Raw genomic sequence first — 17,778 nt, 5'->3', positions numbered from 1 at the left:
CTCGCTTGACCGCTTCATTCAGACCCGCAACCGCCACCCATCAAGGACGTGCCCCAGGAGCGCATCAACTCCTCTGCACGCAACTCTTAAGGAACTCTTCATAGTCATCGACTTCACAGATCCCCCATCCGAGGCCACCAGTATCCCCCACCCGTCACAGGACCTCTGCGACAACTCGCCTCCTTTTTCCACAGTAAGATCCAGGACATCTACGACCGCTTCCTCCTGGAAAATCCTGGCACCGGAACCTGTGACTGACCCCCTCCCTCCACCCAGACCATCCACAGCTGGTCCACGCTCAACACAGAGAGAAACGGAAAACATCATGAACTGCACCCTCTCCGGAGCCTCCTCAAGCCCTAGCCCGCACCACATATACAGCATCCATTGTCCCTGAGCTCCGGAACACAATCAACTGCTCCATCAACAGGGGGCACCTTCCCCGAAGACTGGAAACATGCTGAAATACGCCCTCTCCTGAAGAAATCTTCGGCTGACCCATCTCGCTGCTACCCTACCCTGCCAAAATACTGGAGAAAGCAGTCAAAGCACAACTATGGAATTCAATGGAGGCCAACAACTCCCTGGACAGCTCCCTGTCTGTCTTCCTCGGAAACCACAGCACAGAGGCAGCCCTCCTGGCAGCCACAGACAACATCAGATTACCCCTAGACCGCGGCCACACCGCAACAGTCCTCCTTCTCGACCTCTCAGCAGCATTCAACACAGTCTCCCACAGCACTCTGCGGACCAGACTCCACACTATAGGAAGAGCCCTGGAATGGATCCACTCCTTCCTCTCCGGGAGGGTGCAGAGGGTCAGACGCCCGCCCTACACTTCCAGACCTACAGGAGTCAACTGCAGAGCCCCGCAAGGATCCCCACTAAGTCCCACACTGTTTAACGTATACATGGCCCCTCGCTGCCATCATCGGAAGCACCAGTATGAACATTGTGTCATATGCCGATGACACACAACTCATCATTTACCTCACCGAAGACCCGGACAACGGCCAAAAGGAACTTCCACTTAGTAATGGAAGCAGTCGCCACCTGGATGAGAAAAAGCTGCCTCAAGCTCAACTCTGACAAGACTGAGCTCCTCATCTTCGGAAATGCCAGCTCAGCTTGGGACGACTCCTGGTGGCCCACATCCCTCAGCGCCCCCACCCCTACACCGACTGAGCACATCATCCCTCGCATCTGCAAAACCACCGTCTGAGGGGAATCCTTTATTTAAACTGCAGCGAAGAGCTGGAATAACCTCCCCATGCACCGCAGGCAAAGCCGGTCACTCACCATCCTCACACGACATAGATCACAATATATTGCAAATAGTTGAATGTGCCCAGATATCTGAGAATAGCGCCATTGCAGTAAGTCACGGCACAGCACTCCCCTCCCATTGTGCAGTTCAAAAACGACTATCCTCTGGCAGTCAGGTCACGTCGTCACCACAGCCAAATCTAGGGCTCATGCATAAAAGTCCAAGGTCACAGTTTAGGGACGTTTCCCATTTGGCAGAACTTTATACCGAGTATCACATGTACGGGGGCTCCGCATAACAGCAGCAATGCAAATCCTGGGGTGTACTCGCGATGTAGGGTGGTAGTTCTCTGTAGCGTCTGCGTCTCTGGATGGCATCTATTTGCAGTATTCCATAAGAGAGCAAGGACTGTAGTGAGAGGGGGGCCCTCGCAACCCCGCAGTGCCGGCAGCCTGCAGGTGAGGAGGAAACCCCCCGCTATGAAACTCGCCACTGTCTGGCGCCCCTGGCCCACACTCTGTGTAGATCGCAGATACCTCGCCAGTTCACAGCATTGATAGTAGGTCACAGTTTCAAGTGGCTGCCACTCTCCACTCAACCCTTGGACCTCACGGAGGCCCACAGCAATGGACGTGGCTCACAATGACCTCACAGTCAATGACCTGTGCGCTAGTAGCTGCACAGCTCATCTGCAGTCCCGGCCTGCCACACCTGTCGTAGTTCCGCTCGCGATGTCCATACTGTTGTCTCATGGGCAGTGCAGTTTCATCTGCAATCACAGCGGGTGACGATTATTTTGATCCGCCAGTACTGCTGGAGTGCGGGGTGGCAACGCACTCAATAGCAGTCTGGCAGCAGGCCAGAGCGCCATACCATGTAGAGTCCCAGCTTCTCAGGGTGGCACACACCGTATTGTGCACATTCGGGCACGCTAAAGGCTCTGTACGACATTCCAGCTTATCAGCTCGCTGTGCACGATAAGGGGAAAGATTGGTGGACTTTTTTTTTTTCTTTTTATATTCCTCATAATGTAACCATTGGGCAAATACTAGATTACCGCCACCTCATGTGCTCATGGACAACACATCCCTCTAGGCCATGGGATGGGGTTGAATTTCCCAGCCTAACCGAGTCAGGGGCGTCTAATCATTGGACAAAACATGTCAAGCACATCAAAACTTCAGCAGCTCCCATAGCCCTTCCCCTTTGCTTCTCATTTTTCCACTTAGTTAAAAAAAAAAAAAAAAAACATGGTTCTTTTCCATGCCTGCCAATTAGGGGCAGAGGTTTGAGCCAAGCTCTTACAAATTCTTCTCCTTGCAAAGTAGTATCAAATAAAACACCATCCCTCAATGGTGGGGATTAGAAAAGAGGCAGTCCACTACCTGAGGTGTTGTCCCAAACAAGATCAAACAGAGGCTTACCTCAATAACAGTGCCCAAGGAGCCAGAGATTGTCTTACCCACCGCCATCCAAAATTCCTCCAATTTCAGGCAGGAGGCAAACATATGTACGTTGTCCGCTTCACTGCAACCACACCGCTTACGTGCGGAAGTTGCACTGCCTCTTATCTTTGCCAATTTTAAGGGCGTCCAGTACCCTATGTGAGGGGTAAAAAAATGGTTTCTTCTTAGGACAGCAGACTTAACCACTGAATATAAAGTAGCAAAAGATACTTGCCATAACTCCTCCAGCTCCTCATCTAGCAAGTAGCCACTTCACCCGGCACACAATGGTTGCATCAAATCCTCCACTGCTGAAACAAGATACTGGCACACTTGTGCTACTTCCTTCTTTAAGGCCCCCTGTGTCTGGAGGTCTAATTCCATTTGGCTTGGTTCGGGGTGCACACACACACACCTGATTCTTAAGCCACCCGTTCACTTGATAAATCTTGAATCTGGATACAGTCCCCTCCGTCCTGTTACTCCAAAACTCCCACATCAACCTTTGTCCATCGTTGACTAACTGACCCCATCTAATAACTCCGCTTTGTTTTAAAGGCAATGCTAGACTGTCCAGTAAACACTCAGGGGTCCCAGGTGAGTCCCAGATGAGTCCCAGATGGGGGATAACCTGCTATAGTACCCGATACCTAGGAGGGATCTAATGTCATACCCGATGGTAGCTGCTGCCTGTAAGTGTTTCATCCTGACTTTCTTATAAAAAATTTTTTTTTAAATGGTGCCCTAAATTTATAGGAGAAACATTCCTTGGGTAAGCCTGCAAGCAGTACCCAAGCAGAAGTTAAAAAGTGAGAGTGAGTGGTGATGGGTTTTCCTTAGGGTTGGGTGAAACAGACACCAGGAAATGCCTAGAAACTTAGTTGGGAGGGTTCCTATGGGGGGACACTTGTGGTGGGGAGCAGTGGGAGAAAAAAAAAATTGAAGTCCTCAATTTCAGTCATGTAATTAGTAGCCTGAGTGAAGCACCAACTAGATATATAGGCTATAGGTTATGACAATGGAAGGAATGGGTGAGATAAGTATGTCAAACTTTGGCGAGTCTCTGATGGAATGTAAATGGGCCAAAAAGGCAGCGAATAGTTCTACAATATTTAAAAGAAAGCAATGCTCAGATAATTATGAGGAGAGACACCACCTGAGACAGGAATGTAAGGATTTTTTCTTGAAGCAGAGATGGGTGGAGAGCATAGCAGCAACATATAAAGTACATTGTACTAAAGGAATTGCCCTGGTACTGAAAGTAAAATCAGGGGCGACCTTAGTTCGGTATAAGGCGGATGAAGAAGGGCGACGGATAATTGCAGAAATAAAGGTTTATAACTCCTTGTACCCTAGTAAATTCTTATGGACCAAATGTGGATGATATCACCTCGCTATCTCAGCTCTTTGCAAACCTTCTACATTTCAAAGCCCCTATTATCCTAGGAGGGGACTTTAATGTTTTATTGGATAACACCCTAGATTGGTCCTCAGAGAAGATGCTTATTAGTTCCCCAAAGATGAGAGCTTATTTGCTGGATATGCTGGACATTTTTTATTTATGTGATGTTCTATGGAGAATGAAAGGGAACTGCAGGGAATACACTTTCCACAGTAAAAAGAATGGACATGGAGAGAGTTATAGGACTAGACCATCTCCCAATCCATCTATCACACCATTGGACCTTGTTGTTAAAAATTGAACAGAAGAATGTATGGGAAGAAAGGAGGTGGACAATCGATAGGAGGATGTTGTTACAGGCAGTTAGTTGATAAGGTATTACAACGGTATAAGGAGTTTTTTCCTGGAACCAGTCAACTGCTCCAAAACATGTGATATGGGATACGTCCAAGGCTTGGTTAAGGGGAGGGGAGGCAATAAATAGTTTAGCGGCCCACTGGGTAAGGCAGGAGAAAACACAACAGGCCCAAATGGAGCAGAAGATTGCGAGAATGGAAGAGGTGCTTAAAAAAACAACACATTAAATGAGGCATGAAGGGTGAAAATGTTGGAGGACTTGCAGGATCTGCAGCTGGAGTTCAGGGTTAGGATGGAGGAAAAAGTGTCTCGGCAATGGGAGTTAGTAGAGCCCGGGATATAATGCATGGGGAAAGCTGTGGGAAGTTGCTGGCCTGGAAATCTAGATTGGAAACGGGCCAGAACAGCATCAAGAAGATCATGGTTGGAGACTTTGGGTTGATTGCTGAAGATTTTTCTAAGAAAAAAGCTGCTTTTAAAACTTCTGCTAGGAGTTATATAGAGAAAATATGGAGTTAGATACAGAGGCAGCAGAATCGTGGCTTTGGCAGAAACATCTTCCGAAATGGTCTAGTGAGCAGGATAAATTTTTGTGCCAGGATATTACTGGCAGTGAGATTTTGACAGCAATTAGACAGGCGAAGAAAGGAAAAGCGGCAGGGCCTGACAGGAGCCCCAGTGAACTTTTTTCCGGGATGGAGGAGGTCATTGTCCCAGTCTGGATGCAGTTGTTTAATGCCATATTGCTAGAGAGTGATCCAATTCCGAGGTCTTGGAATGAGGCTGTAATTTCATTAATATTGAAGCCAGGCAAAAATCCCCTACAAAGTCAATCTTACCGCCCAATTTCGTTATTTAACTGCGACTACAAAGTCTTTACTAGCATTTTAGCAGCATGTTTAAATAAAATTGTGGGCCTTTTGGGACATCAAGATCAGAGGGGGTTCTTGCCCATTAGGAATTTGAGAGATCTTAATCCTACTTTAATCAGTTCCATAGATATGGCCGCAACTTTGGATCTACCACTAGCAGCTGTGACGTTGGATGCCGCCAGTCTGGTTGACCATGTGAACTGGCAATACCTTATGGCGGTATTAGCCCACTTTGGAATAGGCAAATCTCGAATAAACGTGTTGGCGAGGATTTACAGCGCACCAACTGCAAAGATCTTGGTGAATGGTAGCCTATCTTCTGCGGTGAAAATAGAAAGAGGGACAAGACAAGGTTGCCCCCTTTCACATGCTCTTTTTTACCTTTATATTGAGCCTTTTGCAGAAAGTTTGAGACTAAATGAGCAGATAAAGCCTAATGTGGTAGGTGAATTCTCCAGGAAAATCTCTTTATACGCAGACAATTTGATGGTATGTACCTCGGATGTTACCTCTGCCCTTCCGAATCTTATGAGAGAAGCCAGGGTTTTCTTAAAGCTTGATGGCTATGAGGTAAACAAAGAAAAAAACAGAAATAATGATTTGGAATCTTAAGAGTGGGGATCCTAGAAGGGTCTCCAAGATTAGGTATTTAGGCATAAAAATAAGCCAGGATTTGGGAAAAAGGCAGATATAAATTTGGAGATGGTGGCCAGCAGGGTTGGAGCTTTGTTTAAAATGAATGAATAAATAAATAAATGGGGTAATCTTCCACTTACTATATATGGGTCGATCAATTTAGTGCAGTTGTCTATCCTGCCAAAAGTTACTTTTTTGTTTGATAATATCCCGTTAACTTTTTTTTTTTTTCTTTCTAATCAAAAGTTATTTTAAGACTGCAAGGGAAGATAACTTTGTTTATCTGGGCCAGTAAAGGTATACACTTATCTTGGAAACAATTGAGGAGGAGGGTTGGTGTAGGAGGATTGGCCCTCCGGATCTGCAGCTTTTTTGGTGGGCCTACCAGCTGAAGAATAATAGAATGCTGTTAATGAATCCAGAAGAGTCACCACTTGGTGTTATGTTCAGAGAAAAGATGGATGGCCTGTCAAACAGAAGACTTCCCGAGGATAACAAGGCGGTGTGGTGGAGCTCCGCTATTCCATGTCCGCAATGTTTGCTCCTCAAGCCACGCCCTACATAGTGTTCGGTCACAGGAAGTGGAAGCAAGCTTGACTTCGGCGACGCCCTCTACACCGGCACCTCAACTAGAAACATCAAAAAAGCTACAACTCATCCAGAATGCCGCCGCTAGACTCATCCTTGACCTCCCACGCAGAGAACATATCTCCCAACACCTGGAGACCCTCCACTGGCTCCCGGTTGAGAAGCGAATCACCTTCCAGCTACTCACCAACACATACAAGGCGATACACAACGCAGGACCAGCCTACCTGAACCACTGCATTTCCTTACACACCCCTGCCAGATCCCTCCGCTCCGCCCAGCTGGCCTTGGCCCCCATTCCTCGCATTCGCAAAACCACCACCGGAGAACGATCCTTCACTTACATCGCAGCAAAGAGCTGGAACTAACTCCCCCTGCACCACAGACAAAGCCCATTACTCACCATCTTCAGGAAGAACCCCAAATTGTGACTCTTCGGATGAGCAACCCCCCCCCCCCCCCCTTGGCCGCTTGATACCCCCGGCCCCTTGAGACCCTCATTGGTGAGTAGTCGTGCTTTACAAAAACTGATTGATGAAAATGAAATGGAAATGGGTTCTTCTACTACTGCCGTAATACGTATATTGAGGATTAGAATCTTGGTGTTGTGGAATACATTTAATTGTGTGAACATATGAAACATACTAGTGCACTGTGGGAGCACAAACCTACATGTAACCATAGTTGTCAAGCTCAGGTGCTTTTCCTAAGCTTAGAATGTCCCTGTGTGTGGTATCCTTGCACAGTTTTCAAAAATACATTTCTCATTCCCCAAAAATATTTTTTTAAACTATGAACATCTGAATAGTGTGTTTTATTTTCTTTATAAAATAGGCCAAATTTAGTTGAATGTTAGCTTTGGAACAAACTTGGTTGGCAATTCCTTTTATGTAACAGGAATTTCACACTGCCTCTTCTGATCCCTATCACGCAGTGCTCAGTCAATATGCTGTCAGTCAGTTCTTCCGCTTTGTGGTGTACGGATCCCTAAAATCACAAGCCTTTGTACTTTTAATTATTTTCTTGAAAAAATATTGGATTTTGGAGGACTTGTTTTACTTGCTATGTCTAGTTTGGAGCCGTTTTTTTTTTTAAAGGTAAGCAGTATTTTTTAAAATGTTTTTTAACTTCAACAAAGCCTTAATCATTTGTGTGTTGAGCCTCCATGCTGTCTCTCCTTGATAAATATTCCTCCTCTGGGGGGACTGCGAGGGAAATAGTCCTTGAAGGATGAGCATCACTTGTCTTTTTTTACCCACAGTTTGCATGTAACATTTGTCAAGTGATACACTTTAGGTGAAAGAAATAAAGATGTGCCTTGCCTGCTGACTGAGTTTGGACTTAGATTTTCTCAGACGTTTTTTGTTGTGGTTGATGGTTCCAAGCAAAGAAAGGCTCCAGGCTGGGATGTGATGTCGCCTCCATCTCAAACTTTAAAATCCAGTTTGATAAATCTGAGGGACCCTTAAAGCTCAATCCCTACCATTTCAATCATAGTGCATTAGGTATCCTCTACCCAGTGACCTCGCGTATCACACGTTCACTCTGTGCCAGTCTGTGACCCTGTGTAGTGCTCCGCTGCCTTTTGGCTAAGTTTGCCCTATAGGAATGTAAACTTGCATTCATACATCCCGGCTCCCAGTCAGCATAGAGAGATTCAGCAGAAACCTGGATCATGGAGGACATATTCGATGGTTGATGTGTCATCTAACGTCACTCAATTTAGTGTTGACACCTCACTGTGGGGTAGATGTTTTAGATAGCCTGGACACCCAAGACATGTTCACTGTCGACAAATTGATCCTTTGTCTGATTCAGAACAACATGTCTCAGATTCAGGAACCAATTTTACCATCTGGCCGTCTTAACGTCAAAAGCCAGTCTCTCCTAAGCTGGATGGCAGACAACCTAGAAGGGAGCTGGACACCCAGAAAAAGGAGTCAAAAACAGAGGAGGCGATGCCACATGGGAAAATCTAGGGATCCTCAAAGGCGTTTAGCACCTTTTTGAAAGAGTACGCTTCATCTAAAGGACCAGAGTACCACCCCAAATCACCCATCCCTGTGTTCTTTCAAGATGTTTTGTTTTCCTACATTTTTTTTTAAACATCTCTCCACATAAAACCCTGTAGCAGAGGCATGCTGTTCAGGATCCTTTATTTATGGCGATCTATCCATTTCCAAATTTTCAACAATTTTATTGACCTGAAAAAAGTTTCCATCAACCTTCACCAATGCGACCTTGAGGGTTTGGTATGGAATTTCTGCCATCATCTTAAGTGTGTACAACTAAACAACCCTTTTAACTGTTTGAAGCAGTTCACGAAGCTTTGCCTGAGAGGCAAAATCTTTTATATCAGAAGGCAATATAAGAAGCCATCGACTGTGAGCTAGTCAGGAGGGCAGTATAGGATGTGGCTGCAGACTCGAACTCTGCATCAGTGAGACCTATGCCTTTGGCTTTTTTAAGAAATACGAAGGCTGTCTCAACCTGTTTGCATATTTGAGCTACTTTTTCATTTACACATGGTAGACAGCTCTGTCTTTAAAGAGCCGTTGTTTGTAAAAGTTTCTGGGAAAGTGATTTTTCTTAGAATAGCTTCCCAGGATCCACTCACATACAATTAGGCTTTTATATTGTTTATGAGATTGAATATACAAAATCTATTTCTTTTAAAGAAAAAAATCTCCTAGGTAATCTCTCAGTAGTCACTAGAGGTATGTCTTATTATTTTAACTATAGTTTCTCCCAGTTGGATGTTATAAGCAACAATTTATGGCATAGAAATACAAAATAATGGTTTGGTACTCCTGCTCCCTGAGGTCCAATGCTGAGTTTAACAACAGTAGCAAACCTTTGAGCTGATTAGGTTTAAAATTCAGTCTTGAATTGCACTAAATGAAAGCGGCAAGTCTTCTCATTTTGCCATTTTTCCATTTATTTTGTAGTAAAGACATTTGTCTTTTTACGAGACATCACTTTTCAAGTGTACTTGTACCCATCAAACCAGTAATTAAACATACTTCTGTAGTCTCAATTATGCCTATATGCAGTGCCTAAAAGGAGCTAGTGGTTGCAGACTGGGCCCACCGAAACCCATTTTTGGGGGACCGCCACTTAATTTTAATCATCAGACTTTGCCTCGCATGAAGTGAGAGAAAGACAGAAAAGTAGGAAGAAAATCACACAATAACTGTGATGAAAAAGAAACAAAAAAATAAGCTGCCAGAGTGAAATAAAGGGGCAGGAAGTGTAGGCTGATGGATGAAACTGTCATGAGGTGGAATCGACGCTAGACAGCAGTGGTGTTCGGCAACCCCAACATTCCACAGCACCGGCTGTGGGCTTCTAACAAAACTTTGGGTGCCGGGACTCATCATTTCACAAATTAAGCACTGCTTTTGTGACTTGTGAAAGATTGATTCGTATACCAACTAAATCCGAAAGTACCTGTGGTTCAGTCATCACTTTTTTAAATTCAGTCCCACACGGCTATAGGCATTCTCAGTGCCTATGCATCTCTATCAGATGGCAAAAATATCCTCTGATGCCCAGATTCACCTTTCTTGCCCAAGGGCAGCAAACAATGCCCATATCGTATCATATATCAGGAACAACTTTAAATAGCAAAATTCTGCTTTGCAAGCCTATGTATTATATATAGCCCCAAATAATGCAGTTCTAGATGATGCACAGCTCCAGTTGCATAGAGTCTACCTCCCAGTCCATGTACTATCCTCATATACCAATACCACCTTCCAGAATCCAGCCGCTTATGCCCATGTACCACTAGTATCTGCCAGGAAAGCTGTCTGGTGCCTAGGTTCAGCCCAGTTTCAGGCTGGGAATTCTGCACAGTTCAGAGCTCATTTACTGCCCTCCTATGCCAAGTTGAGTCTATCAGCTCAAAACCCTGACCACTTATTCCCCCACACACAGGGCTTTTCTGATGGCACGTGTGTGAAGGACAAATCGGGCCTAATTGTGTGGCAAACAGGCATGCACTGACTTTGAATATGTATGTGAAAGGCTCAGGGCATAGAAAACAAATTCTTTGGCTGGTGATAATAGCTACCAGAGGGTGCAAGATCGCCATATTATTTTGCAAGGAAGTATCACAGTCTAGCTTACAACAAATAACAAAAATGAAGTAAAGGGGAACCTTCCATTATGTTGTCCAGAGAGCTACATGTAGCAAGTAACATTACAAGACCATCCAGCCTGATAAATACTTAAAACGTTCGGAAGCCTGTTTTGATACATTTTCTTTCCTTTCGTACATGTCTGTAAGTGAGGTGTTGTTCACACAGTGATGCAGATACAGGAGGCTGCACAACAACTCTCCCTCCCACTTTCAATAGAGCATCAATGGACAGACCTAAGTGTGTGCGACGGACAGACCAGAGACTGGCTGTTTAAGGGACATGCCGGAGAACAGTTACACGATGAAGGCCTTAAGCTTTCTAAAGGCATGCAGGGGGTAGTACGTGGCTTGCCTTAAAGTAGAAAGGGAAAATACGAATCCTCCAGCCAAAACAAGGAGGCTGATATTAATAAAGATATAGGGACTGTGTAGTATTTAGACCAATTATTACAGCTCGCAGGGATGTACAATATATTATGCTCTGGGCTTTTCTAAAGTTGATCGTCTCTTATATTATGGCTGATATTCGTATAGCTTCTGTTCTTATGATACACAAGGTTTGTATGCTGATTGTACATAATTAATAACCTATTATAAAACACTAACAGCTGTGTGTGCCTACTGCTTTCAGGGTAGGGAGGGTTCACCCCTCTACTAATAACCCCATGCAGACTCTTAACACTCCTGACTAGATGGCCCTGACTCATTGTGGAGAAGAGTGAGAGACACCTGCCTGATTTCCTTTTATCCGAAGACGAGTGCAGTAAGCATTCTCCATTTGGGTCCCAGGCAATCTTTCCAGATGTGCCCTTCAATATGGGGAGATCATAGCAGATTCAGAAAAATCAACTATATCAGAATCACATCAGAGATGGGTCAGATGTGTGGAACCCATCATTATGTCGTCAGACTAGGTTGCAGAACAGACAACTCTCCATACGTCTATGGAAACAAGTCAAAAGCACCACATGCAAGTTGTAACAACTGACCATACGTTCTTGTTTTTTTTTTGTCCAGGTGAATGGTGTGAACATCAGCAACGTCTCTCACAGTCATGCAATTTCCCTGCTGAGGAATCCATGTTCGGTGCTCCTCCTCACCGTCTTGCAGGAGAAGGGCTTTTCCAACAGAACCCCCAGGCCGGATGCCAGCAGCACCCCTAACCCCTGCAAGGTCATCCATGTCACACTCATGAAGAGAGATCGATCAGAACCTCTGGGCATTAAACTGATCAGAAAGACCGATGAGGCAGGCATTTTTATCCTCGACCTGTTGGATGGTGGCTTGGCTGCCAAAGATGACAAACTGCGATATAATGATAAGGTGCTTTCAATTAATGGGCAGGACTTGAGGCAGGGGACCCCTGAGATTGCCGCCCACATCATTCAGGTAAGAACTTTTTAAAAAAAAAATTCTGTAACTTTTATTGAGCTTTTGTATAAAAGCAAAACAAAAATAAATGAACTAGACCACTACTGAATACAAGTGAGAATGTTTTGGCAGTGTTATTGTGTATGACAGCAGTTCTTAACCAGTGGTCTGGGGACCCCCTGGGGGTTCACAACACCTACTCAGGGGTCAACACCTGCTTACAGAATTAACCTGCATTAACAGATAAGTAAAGTATGTATAATGCAAATCATCAACATTTTGGAGCAACATAGTGTCAGAGATATTCATTGACACAACTCTCATGTATTTTCCTTCCTTCTATCAAACAGTAACTATTTTAAAGACTCTAAAGATAAAATACTGTGTGTCACATAGAGGCTTTAAAAAAAAAGGAATGATTCGAGATTTAACGAAATATGATATTACTCCTTTATCTCTCTCATACATCAACTTGGTGCATTTGCTTCAGACCAATACTTGAAAGTTATTTTTTGTTCTTTAATTTGTGGTGTTCCCCCCGCTCCCCCCCTCCCATTACTCACGAAGTTCCTTGAATTACTCTCACAGTTTTAAATCCATCAGCTTCTTGGCTGACTGATTCCATGCCATCATTGGGATTGGGCAGGTCCAGCCACAGGAGTTTGAGTGCTTTACATTTAGCAAGGGAGAAACATAACTCAAATAATAGTTTTTGGGATATAGAGAATGAAACAAAGACATAATTGGTCCAGGTGCATTCTAGAAAATTGAGTTTTGAAGTCTTGGTAAATTTTGATTTTAGGTTCTTTGTCTAGGTAATTCCAGTTTCTTGGTGCTAGATAGGAGAAAGCTTTATTCAAAGTTTTGGACTTATGGAAAGCACGTGCTCCAGTCACCCACCCCCACATCCTCTCTTCCTCCTGTCACACAAGGTTTGTTTTCCAGATACAGCTATTTGTGAATGCACACCATTGTGAAGTTGATCCTGTCCTTAAGGGGAAGCAAGTAAATGTCTTCCTTGCTCCTTTTAAAAACTCTGGTGCCTGTAGAATGGTTGTAAGAGGGATCATTCCATAGTTGGGGAGGCTGGCTATTAGGACCTGGCTAATGTCAAGATGCGAGAGGACAGTGGCCCAAACAGATTACCTGACATCAAGGAGCAGAATAGAACGTTTGAGTCTTCTGAATAGAAACAGTTGGAAGGAGACTATCTTCACCTGCTTAAAGAAATGGTGCAGCATAATAAACTGTGGTCAGTAACGAGGATAAGTGACTTAGTAAAAGCTACAAGTGAGAATGACATGCCTAGGATTGACCTTTGTTATAGCCAGTTTTGTGTCACCGGTGGTGATTGTTTAGAGCGCAGAAGTTGGGATTCCATTTTTGACTGGCTCAGTTCCAGGGTGAATGATCTCATCCCATTGATTAGATTGTTCAGGAAGATTGCCACGGTTATCTATACAGGATTTTGCTTGGTATTGTTTGCGTATTGATTATTGTTCCTTTCCTTTGGAGAATTTAACCAAGTGCATTAATGTGAAGGTTGAACAGAAAAGGGATTGAGATTGAGCCTTGTGGTACTCCTCGTTTTATAGGTAAGGCAGGCGATTTGAATGACTCCAGTTTAAGAAATTGTGCTGTTGTCAGGGGAAGATTAAAACCAGCCTAATAATCTCCTATCACTATCCTGCTTGATAGGATAATAATGTGTCTTGTGATCATTTAGGTGAAATGCTGGTGACTTGTCAAGTAGGGCTAAGACGAGTCGCCTTAGTCCATTGTAAATAGTCTCTCATTCGCTAGTTAGAGGGTTGCTGTGTCTGTGCTGTATTAGAGGTTCAGCATCTTATTATTGACAAGGCAGCAGGACTTGTAAATTGCCTGCATTTTCAAACATTTTACCCAGGAAGGCAGAGTGCTGGGACCCATCTCCCGATTTAGTATTCATGGTATTTGAATTATCTTTTTTTCAGTAGGGTTGTGGCCTGCTTTTTAGTGACAAAGTGAGCGTTCCCTCTTCAAAAGAAGAATTGAGGATTTTGCAAATTAGTGGATGGAATTTCTGAGCAAGTGACTTTATGAAGATCGCTGGCATATGATCATGTGAATAGGATAAAGGATTAGGCGTTTCTATGGTTTGCAAAAACGATTGGTTGTTTACATTTTTAAAGAATGACTGTTTTGTATTATATTTTTATGCTTTATTTGGAAAGGTTCCCAATTATGAGTCTTCCTTCAGCCTCTTGTGAAATGTTAGTATCTTCTTGGGAACAAAGTCAGCAATATTAGTTGCTCTAGGCATGCTTATTAAGGTGGCGTAGCTGCCAGAGTATTAAATACTTGGGCATTAGTATGGCAATGCAGCAGCTAACTTGCAGGGCAGTTCGACTCTTCAGAAAAGCTTCTTGATGGTTTGAAGCAAATAAAAACATAAAAGGGTAGAATGGCAAGAAAGTAGAAAAGTAGAAAATTGGACTGCAAAATTATGCGAAAATGTTAATAAATTTGTGGGAAAATGCATGGGCTAGGGATGGGTTTAGGGGACACTTAGGGTTGAATTTAGTGTATGTTTAGTTATTAGTTACACTATTGTATGATGTAGGGAAGATATAAGGTAGGGTGTTGAGGTTGATGGGAGGTTTTGTTTTGTTCATGACCTTCCGGAATTTAAAGGATCTATTTTTGTTGTTTGAAACTATATATTTACTATGTCTCTTTTCCCTGCAAAAAACGTCCATCCTTTATTTACTAAGGCCCCCGTTAGGATTTAATGTCCTTGTATTAAATGCGCTCCCTAATGACGAAGTCTAAGTGGCCTGTAGTTTTAAGAGTGCATGGGCCTGCTCTGTTAAAAAGGCACAGGAAAAGGAAGTGTTTCGGCAAAAGGTGGGGCGTGGGCCCTTGCTCTCTGGCAGATTCTCTTTCATTGCAGCATGATGGTGCATCCTTGTGGCCCAAGTACAGCCATCAGTTCCTAGATGTGAATCCTGCAACAGAGGCTCAGAAACGACCAATCCTTACAATCCTGTTGGCTCTGTACCATCCACAACCTTCCTGATGCAAGTGATAGATTTTGCATGTCTTTTACTCCTGAGTTCTTCAGTGCACTGGACAAGCTAAGAACAGCGTGCATCCTTACCTAGCATTTCTCTTTTTTGCATTGTGCTTGTAATAACCCTTCATCAGGTTCTTTGTTTTCTCTCATGGGCTCGGTATAGAACACAGTCCTGACAAGTGCCACGTTTCTCAGGTCACAGAGACACATTTGGTCGTTTATCCTACATCACTGCAAAAACTCAAAATTGACATACAATACGAGGGAAATAAGTTGAGCTGGGTGTTTCGGTCAACCATCTAAGCCTCACAGCCGCATACAGTTTTGACTTCTGTCCACTCAGCCTGCTGCTGGGCAAGAACGTCCGGTGTAACACTTCCGTGCGCGTCTGGGTACGCGTTGTTGCCACAAAACAGACGCGGAGAACAAGCAAGTTTCTCCTGGTCGTCAAGATTTGGATACACACATGCGGTTACTTTTTCGCAGTAAGTTTTGGGTGCTATGTCATTACAGGCATATGAACTGAAGCGGTTCTATACGCATAGTTAAGAGCTTCCGTGTTTGTCTTTTAGACTGAGGTTTTCCTCCCGGCGCCGAGTGTTTTACCCATGGCCAGTTTATTAACTCTGGCATAAAACGGCTTTGCAGAAGTAAATGAGGCTAACTTCAAGCAGCTCTTTTTCAAATGAATCAAGGTATCTAATAAGTGCTTTAGTTATGGTTGGTGGTCGACTTGTGATTAATGCATGTTTATTTACAACAGAAAACATGCTTGATATTGTATAAATAGTTTTGGCACACTGATAATTGCAGTAATTGACATCACCCCTCCACATAGTGGTGCCAGTGAAGTGAAACAATGGAAGATGGGACACACATGTTTTTTGATGACACTGGCTCATACTTTACTGATAAACTCACTATTATAACACCACATGAATGGTACAAATTTATGTTTGTTGTTGATTTTTATAGAGATGGTATTGCCCTTCTCCAGTCCTGATGAGGCCCTGACTAATGAGGCCGAAACGCGTTGACATATCCCTTGCAAGTTTGTGGGCTTGTTAAGTAATATACTATAATTAAGAGACTTGATATGCACCATACAATACCTGTGAAAAGAAATATACAGGTTTGTGACAGCTAAGTGCAGTAAAAGCCCACATCCATAGCACTGTTAGTGGATTACAACTTTAATTTCATGATAGTGACCACAATGAAAATATGTGGGGCATAACCCTCCTCCGCTTTTTATACCGTCAATTTTCAGAGATTTAATCATTTTGTCATAATTGTGAGTGTTGTTTTGTATATTTTTTATGTATATATCATGTATGTTTGTATTAATGTGGTGATTCAAGGTTTACTGAACAACCATAGCTGATCCCCCTTTTTTTAGAATAATTGAAATAAACAAGGGAAAGAAATTAACCCAAAAGAACCAGAATTAAGCACTGTTTTCTTTAATTATTCAGTTGATTTGTCCCTACCTGCCGTTCTTTTGTGTTTATGATTATTGGTTGGCCCTGGGCAGGATAGGGTTATAGGGTCCCCCCTTTTCAAGTTTATGCTGGGCCCATTAGATGTCACATTTCATGGTGTCAGAATGTAAGGGAGCTGACCCTGAAGATAAAGCAAAGCTGTATCCCAAGTGGTGGCCACTGCACAGCCTGTATGGCCTTCCTCCTACCTGACCTGAGAACACTGGTGCACAGAGCTGAGCTTCCCCCCTCCTTTGGCCAACCACTGCTGCCTAAATGATAGGTGTGTTTGGAGAAAACCATAGTTCTGACCCTGGCCTAGCCACCGCCACATTAACTTTAAAGTGAAGTTAGGAAGGCCTACCAGATGCTATCTCGGGGTGTCTGGATTCTGCGTGGGTGACAAGTGCACATCAGTACACCTGACACCAGCATACCTACTGTTGTAATCTGCACTGCTCACCCGTATGTCTTGGCTTTGTCACTCCCGAGAATCAGTGCGGCAGCTGAGTGGTGGGCTGAAGCACCGACATACAGACTCGATGTCCAGGCAGGATGATGGTGAGATACTTCCTTGACACTTCCCTTTGGGACTCGTGGTTGCATCACCATTTTTGCGTGCGGAAGACCAGCAGCGGTATTCTAGCTGGGTGCTTGCTGTTTGCCTGCTGTCACAAGGACGTGTATAAAGTGGGAGACTGTGGGAGGACACTCTCCTCAGTTGACTGCCTCACAAGACTATGATGCTAGAGACAGTGGAAGTTGGTTTAAAATCCCAAAAAATATTCAATTCACGTCTAATGCCAAAATGGGCATTCTTATTTTCCAAACACTTCCTAAATAAGTGAGCTGAGAAGAGCAGATAAAAACCTCTGTCGCGTAGAGCCTTCTTTCAAACTGTCAGATCCCAAATAACACACTCCTTGGCAAGAATCAGCATTTAAACATGCAGGTGATAAAGAGAAACATGAGAGGATTTACATTTGCTCAAGTTAGGCAGCATAGCATCATTATTGCCTGGATAAAACAATCCTGTGTACTTCAGAAATGTCACCCATGCACCTGATGATTGGCACTCAGAAGATTGAGATTTAGATCCAGGGCAAACCATAAATATCTGTGTGTATAGCAACTGGCAGCCAGAAGATGCTGTTAGCTGA

The 17,778-nt window shown here is 43.8% G+C and overlaps 1 protein-coding gene across 5 annotated transcripts in view; it reads left to right on the top strand.

Annotated features, from left to right (window-relative positions):
- The window catches only part of LOC138261623 (ligand of Numb protein X 2-like), a 141,960-nt gene that overhangs the window by 88,834 nt on the left and 35,348 nt on the right, over positions 1 to 17,778 (top strand). For all 5 annotated transcript variants that reach the window (XM_069210751.1, XM_069210770.1, XM_069210788.1 and 2 more), the window contains exon 5: positions 11,729 to 12,100. In XM_069210751.1, coding sequence (XP_069066852.1) covers positions 11,729 to 12,100 — 372 coding nt within the window. The remainder of the gene's footprint in view (positions 1 to 11,728; positions 12,101 to 17,778) is intronic.

This window comes from Pleurodeles waltl, chromosome 2_1 (genome assembly GCF_031143425.1).
Source record: "Pleurodeles waltl isolate 20211129_DDA chromosome 2_1, aPleWal1.hap1.20221129, whole genome shotgun sequence".
NCBI classification, from domain to species: Eukaryota; Metazoa; Chordata; class Amphibia; order Caudata; family Salamandridae; genus Pleurodeles; species Pleurodeles waltl.
The sequence above is the reverse complement of the archived record's forward strand: the minus strand, read 5'-3'. Positions and strand labels throughout refer to the sequence as shown.